The sequence below is a fragment of the Uranotaenia lowii genome, chromosome 1 (genome assembly GCF_029784155.1).
Source record: "Uranotaenia lowii strain MFRU-FL chromosome 1, ASM2978415v1, whole genome shotgun sequence".
In the NCBI taxonomy this organism is placed as follows: Eukaryota; Metazoa; Arthropoda; class Insecta; order Diptera; family Culicidae; genus Uranotaenia; species Uranotaenia lowii.
Window position 1 is genome coordinate 17045578 of NC_073691.1, and position 7429 is coordinate 17053006.

A 7429-nucleotide genomic window follows, 5' to 3' on the forward strand; every position below is an offset into this window, starting at 1 on the left:
TTTCAGATTTCAGATTCAGATTTCAGATTCAGACTTCAGATTCAGATTTCAGATTCAGATTTCAGATTCAGATTTCAGATTCAGATTTCAGATTCAGATTTCAGATTCAGATTTCAGATTCAGATTTCAGATTCAGATTTCAGATTCAGATTTCAGATTCAGATTTCAGATTCAGATTTCAGATTCAGATTTCAGATTCAGATTTCAGATTCAGATTTCAGATTCAGATTTCAGATTCAGATTTCAGATTCAGATTTCAGATTCAGATTTCAGATTCAGATTTCAGATTCAGATTTCAGATTCAGATTTCAGATTCAGATTTCAGATTCAGATTTCAGATTCAGATTTCAGATTCAGATTTCAGATTCAGATTTCAGATTCAGATTTCAGATTCAGATTTCAGATTCAGATTTCAGATTTAGATTTCAGATTCAGATTTCAGATTCAGATTTCAGATTCAGATTTCAGATTCAGATTTCAGATTCAGATTTCAGATTCAGATTCAGATTTCAGATTTCAGATTTCAGATTTCAGATTTCAGATTCAGATTTCAGATTCAGATTTCAGATTCAGATTTCAGATTTAGATTTCAGATTCAGATTTCAGATTCAGATTTCAGATTCAGATTTCAGATTCAGATTTCAGATTCAGATTTCAGATTCAGATTTCAGATTCAGATTTCAGATTCAGATTTCAGATTCAGATTTCAGATTCAGATTTCAGATTCAGATTTCAGATTCAGATTTCAGATTCAGATTTCAGATTCAGATTTCAGATTCAGATTTCAGATTCAGATTTCAGATTCAGATTTCAGATTCAGATTTCAGATTCAGATTTCAGATTCAGATTTCAGATTCAGATTTCAGATTCAGATTTCAGATTCAGATTTCAGATTCAGATTTCAGATTCAGATTTCAGATTCAGATTTCAGATTCAGATTTCAGATTCAGATTTCAGATTCAGATTTCAGATTCAGATTTCAGATTCAGATTTCAAATTCAGATTTCAGATTCAGATTTCAAATTCAGATTTCAGATTCAGATTTCAGATTCAGATTTCAGATTCAGATTTCAGATTCAGATTTCAGATTCAGATTTCAGATTCAGATTTCAGATTCAGATTTCAGATTCAGATTTCAGATTCAGATTTCAGATTCAGATTTCAGATTCAGATTTCAGATTCAGATTTCAGATTCAGATTTCAGATTCAGATTTCAGATTCAGATTTCAGATTCAGATTTCAGATTCAGATTTCAGATTCAGATTTCAGATTCAGATTCCAGATTCAGATTTCAGATTCAGATTTCAGATTCAGATTTCAGATTCAGATTTCAGATTCAGATTTCAGATTCAGATTTCAGATTCAGATTTCAGATTCAGATTTCAGATTCAGATTTCAGATTCAGATTTCAGATTCAGATTTCAGATTCAGATTTCAGATTCAGATTTCAGATTCAGATTTCAGATTCAGATTTCAGATTCAGATTTCAGATTCAGATTTCAGATTCAGATTTCAGATTCAGATTTCAGATTCAGATTTCAGATTCAGATTTCAGATTCAGATTTCAGATTCAGATTTCAGATTCAGATTTCAGATTCAGATTTCAGATTCAGATTTCAGATTCAGATTTCAGATTCAGATTTCAGATTCAGATTTCAGATTCAGATTTCAGATTCAGATTTCAGATTCAGATTTCAGATTCAGATTTCAGATTCAGATTTTAGATTCAGATTTTAGATTCAGATTTCAGATTCAAATTTCAGATTTCACATTCTTTCTGAAAGATATGTGTTAAGTATTTCATTTGAAGAAACTAAATTTTGTTGTGTTTTTTCTGTCAATGTTTTTAAAAAATCTTTAAAATGGAAGCATATCCGTAATTTTTTTAATGCATTCCCCCAAAATTAGATTTATGTTTAGCAGACATTATTCCGTTGACTATTTGCGTAATTGATTAACTAACTAGGTATTCGTTATATATTTCCATTCTGTAAGCTTATCTAACTTAGTCTATTTAGAGTCCATCGGATGTCTTCAAAGTTTGTTACAGCCATAACACTGGGCCAGTTGGTCCAAATCCCGTGGTCGATTTGCGCTATAGCCCAAAATTATCCAGGCCGTCCGAAGATTGTCCAGGGCAGTTCGATCAGGGAAACACTGAAATTTAATTCGATGAGTTGAAATTGAGGCTTAAAAATTCAAAGAAAAAATTAATGGTGAAATCTTACTTCTAACTGCTCGGTTCGCTGCGCTAAAACCATCCGCACCTTGAACAGCTCGTAGCACAGCACCCCCTTGATGAAGCACTCGCCGATGTCCAGCTGCCGAAGGATAGCCAGGATGTCCTCACAGAACCTCCTCTTTTCGCCCAGCTGCTCGTCGGTGGCCAGAGCGTTCTGGAACTTCCGGATCGCTTGCAGTTTCAGCTCCACCGCAAACTGGTTGCCCGGCAGCAAAAATCGGGACACGTGGTCCCGCAGGTACTCCACAATGTAGGCGCCGTCCCGTTTGACCGCATTGCTCAGGATCATGCTGCCGGCGATTTCCTGAATCTTCGTTACCTTGGCGTTGTCCATGCGCAGTCTGCACCGGTCACACTGCCAAGGGGAGGAAATTTTCAGCGGGTTCTCCGGAACCATCCGACCCTCGGGACAATCCGGACGGACACATTTCAACGCGCCCAGGTAGGTTCCAAATTCCTAAGTTTGTGAAAAAGGAAAACAAATCAAGGAAAAAACAACATCAATTTTCAACAAACTCTCTAGCTGTAGAAGGTAGGCCGTGCTAATGACTTTGTTTTCGTGCAGATGTCTAGGTCTAGGGAATGAATGAAGTCGTTTAGTTTTGCTTCCGACCCAATCAATTTAACCCGAAAATGAGTGAAGCATAAATACTACTGTATTTAACCAAGTCTAGTAGGCCCTGCCGGGTGGCTTTTAGTAAAAAGTTCTTCTAAACACGGAAAGGCAAAGTAATGCCATATTCTTACAGAACTGTTAATGGCGGTAGTTCATTAGCGGAATAAGTTTCGCGTGACAGCTCATGTCGTGCCTTGCGTTGTTTGGCGGTTCGTTCGAGTTTTACGGGCAGAAATTACGCGATACTAATGGAGCCTACTCAACTAATTTCATTGCTGCTTCGTTCTGTTGCGGACAATTTATGGCTGGGTTTTCAACTGCTGACAGGAATCAGCAATGAATCGAGCCATAAAATAAACTTATTGAGGTTTGCGGGAAAGCAGACGACACAATCGGCAACCGGATGATAAATCAAAGTTCATCCAACAATTTTCGTTCACGCACTAGTTCGGCTTGAGCAGAAATTTTGCGTGGTTCAGTTCTCAGTATTTTTGTGTCTGTCTGTTTGTCCTAGAGGGTTCCCTAAGGATGAGACCATAAACGAGATCCTAAATGTTCTTTAATGCTATTAGCAAATGTAAAACGGTAAGAAAAGGTCCCGGATTAAAGAGACAGAATTGAATCCTTCGTAGAGGAGTTCATCTGATAATCCTCTTCACTCAATCTCTACTAGCTCATTTATTAAGATAAAATTAAAGATCGACCACCAAATGTGGAGAAATCATTCCAAATCCAGAGCTACAGGCAAGCCGAAAAAAGTAGAACGAGAGAATATTCCAAACTTCAAAAGAAGACATCCATTTTACGAAGCGTCCGGTGGCTTAAATAGCCTTCATTCGATTCCTCGGAAAAAATCACATAAGATAGCTCCCATTTTCAGTGAGTGCTACACGGCTAACTCTTACCCCAAAGTCAAACACGCAAAACCCAAATCTTGTAGCTGTTACAATTATTTCCTAATACACGACATCTTAAAAACCTAGGCCAACTACAAACATATCACAGCTCGGACGGCACAGGTACATCACAGCTAAATATCATGGGAATATCTGGCAACCTGTCCGGCAACCATATCACGTTCCCAAATACCCTCCATGCCAAATTTAGTTCCATTTGCTTAATTATTTTTTGAGTTATGTAAAAAATTATAAAAAGGCCCCCTCGTCCCTTTATATCACCCTACTGTAAAGAGGGAGGGGTCTCAAATAATCATAGAAATATTTTTCCTATCCAAATACCTTCGCATGCCAAATTTGGTTCCATTTGCTTTATTAGTTTTTGAGTTATGTAATAAATTATGAAAAATTCCCGTCCTCCTTCCTACTGTAAAGAGAGAGGGGTCTCAAATAATCATTGAAATATTTTTCGTATCCAAATACCTTCCCATGCCAAATTTGGTTCCAACATCTCGATTAGTTCTCGAGTCAGGGCCGTAGGAAAAGTATGCTTTGGTTTAGTGAAAAAAATTTTTCTATAACATTTTTGCTTAAACAATGCATACATAAAGGAAAAAGTTGAATTCTTAATTCAGGTGTTAGTTATTTTACAATATGGTTCTGAATTTATTTAAAATCCCAACATTCGAAAATAAGTCCAATAAATTGCCAAGTTTATATAAAGTTTTAAAAAACAAATGAAGGATTTTAAAGGTTTCATTCAAATAAAAAACTTTTTGTACTGTATTAGAATAGCCAGTAATATCTAAGCGTTTTTTTAACCACAAGCATAACCATTATAAGCATTCTCGATTAAAATTTAAAGATTTTGGTTTGTACTTTGTTTTTCAAAAAATTTTAATTTATAATAAGAATCCTGCGAATATTAAATCGAGATTTTTCTAAGAACAAAATCTTTTAAATTATCTCAAATTCAAATGTGATCAAGCTTCTATTCAAAACGCTCCTTGCTCTTTTCAACACCTTAGTAACTTTTTTCCTATGGTCTATCCTAAGCTTGCCAGATAGCCCGGATATTTGATGCAAAATTTCGAAAAAGTCCGGTCCGGCCCGGTTGCCCGGATATCGTGAAAAAAGTCCGGATATTGCCCGGATTTTTTCACAATTTTCACAAAGAAACCAAAAAAAAAACAAAGTTTTTGAGAAAGTTTCAGCAAAATCGATTAACGGTATGGAAATTTTCAACAGTTGTTTCAAATAATTTCGCTGATTTACTTATTAAATATTTCAGAGTTCCAAAACTTCCAAAAAGTTTTTGGAAGTCTGCAATTAGGGGAGATGGGGGCATAATGGCCAACTTAACACTAGAAGGACCGGCAAATTGAATATACCTATTCGGACCGCGACCAGTCAAAATGACTGGTAAAGGAAAAAAAATTTATATCATAATATTTTTAAATTTTTTCTTTTGAAATTATTATTATAAATTTTGACCATGGGTGCACGGTTTCACTTCAGTTTTGTTTTAGTAGATATTTTCTAGCATCCACCACTCTGAAATTTTTCAACAATTTGCCTATAAATTATACCTGATATTGTAGGTTTTGAAGCATACTTTTTCTATTAGTAGAGCAATTCACCATGGGTGCACGGATTCACCGCTATTCATCCAAAATCAATTTTTTTGCCTGCTAACAATAAAGAACAAAGATTTTTCTAGATTCAAATAAAAAATTGTGTTAAATACATGGTTTTTCACTATGGGTGCACGGATTCACTGCGCTTTAATCAAATATTGGACTTTTTGCAAATTTTTAAAAAGCATTTTTACAAATCTTAACTCTACCAAAGTCGAAACCATGTCTTTCATGTTGAGACATAGTGATTTAAATAACGATTTTTATTTTTAGTTCCGTTTTTTTCATTCCTGGAAAAGATATATTGCAATTATATCTTGAAACAATAAATTGATTTATTTGTTATTAAAAAACAGGTTTTCGCGATCGTATATTTATTTGATAAGATCTGATCAACATCAAAGAAATTGGAAAACGGTTACCATGGACCGAGTGAATTTTAAGAATTATATGCATCAAGTTATGTCGTGCGACGGAAAACAGTAAAAATAAAAATAATGAATCAACATTGTCAAATGTACACGTTGATTTGTTTTTCCTTAAAAGTTTTTTGATTGATCAATATTGCATTTCAGATACCTTTCATATCTAACGCAAAAATATTTTGTGTTCTGAAGCAAGTTGAAAACTATTTATTTCTATATAATTTTCAACGGCGAACTTACAGTCAACACCCATGATGAAATATCTTAGCGCCGATGTGGTCTATCAGATAGCCTGCGGCTAGTCTGGTCTAGGTATGCCAGGCGTACTGGGTTCGATTCCTGGTATCGGCAAGAAAACACTTGGGTTCACACCCCATAAGTTGCCGACTGGTAAGATGTGTTTCCTCTTATGATAAGAATGTTCAATAAGAATATTCAATAAACTGCCAGCTGGCCAGGTATATACACGGGTGCCGGAATAACTGTAAGTGAACTTCCATTGGAAATTTGTCGAACCTAATAATCTAAAAATGCATGTGAATTCATACTTGGGCAGAAACTGCGGTGTATCCGTGCACCCATGATGGATAACCAACATATAAACAATATTCCGTGCACCCATGTTGAAATATCATTTAAAATATTCAGTTTCATAGCTGATGTCTTCAAATTTGAAGAAATGAGTACACAATTCATAATTATTTTACTCATTCTAGTTTAGTATAAAACATATTTATCACCTAAATCTACTCGATTTCTCGAATCGACATGTTTTAAATCTAACATAACTTTTAAAAATCTTGATGAAATTACGCCAAATTTTGACAGAAAGTTTGATTATAGTTGAGCAACAAAATGGACCAAAAAAATTAGGAGTCAAGTGCTTGAAGCGCCACACAGCGGTCAATCCGAGAACTTTTTCTACGAATTTTCATGACTTCGCATCGAAAATCAATAATTTCATTACGAATGACACACTCCTGCCCACCATAAATTATCTAAGGCTCATTGTCTTGAATGTAGATTGCAAATGAAACCAAAAGCAAGCGAAAAAAAATTATCTTGTTTGAGTTATAGGGTTGTGAATTTTACCAGTCATTTTGACTGGTCACGGTCCGAGTGTCCATGGCGAAATTTTTCTCGCTTATTAAAAGAGCTAGTGAAATAAAAAATACACAGTTTTGTAGAGATTCAAAATTCATGAAAAGTCGTATTTTTTGCGAATTTTTAGAGCGTAGTGTTTTAAAGATATTCAACAAACAAAGTGTCCAACCAGTCATTTTGACTGGTACGGTCTTTCTAGTGTTAAGGAAAACGCTTATTTTACCATAGAAAATAGCTGTAATATGGAGGTTACATTATTGTTTCATGTTCAGACACTTGAAAAGCCTATTCCCTAACGGGCTGAAACGTGAAAAACTAGATGAAAACGTTAAAAAATGCATTTTAAAAATTTTTGCCAGAAGCTGAAAACCAGCCACTGTAGAGGCATAATGAGAACCCCCCCTGAGGCAGTATGAGCACCATTAATCAGTGCAAGATGTGCGTTTCCTGCCGGGGAATCTAGCAGCGAATTCAATTCGATGAAGTCAGGTGAGTCGTAGATTCATCAA

At 35.2% G+C, this 7429-nt stretch overlaps 1 protein-coding gene across 1 annotated transcript; it reads right to left on the bottom strand.

Moving 5' to 3' along the window:
• Window positions 1-1771: 1771 nt before the first annotated feature.
• LOC129739429 (uncharacterized) lies at window positions 1772-2757 on the bottom strand. Its single transcript, XM_055730881.1, has 2 exons — window positions 2229-2757; window positions 1772-2157 (listed from the first exon to the last, which is right to left on the bottom strand). The coding sequence occupies exons 1-2, from the start codon at window positions 2637-2639 to the stop codon at window positions 2035-2037; spliced, it is 534 nt and encodes a 177-aa protein (XP_055586856.1). The 5' UTR covers window positions 2640-2757; the 3' UTR covers window positions 1772-2034.
• Window positions 2758-7429: the final 4672 nt, after the last annotated feature.

Bases quoted from the DNA above. Each gene is read 5' to 3' on its own strand.
- LOC129739429 (XM_055730881.1), bottom strand. From the start codon at position 2,639: ATGGTTCCGGAGAACCCGCTGAAAATTTCCTCCCCTTGGCAGTGTGAC. The intron at 2,158-2,228 runs GTAAGATTTCAC...ATTAAATTTCAG, and splicing joins AGCGAACCGAGCAGTTAGAA to TGTTTCCCTGATCGAACTGC.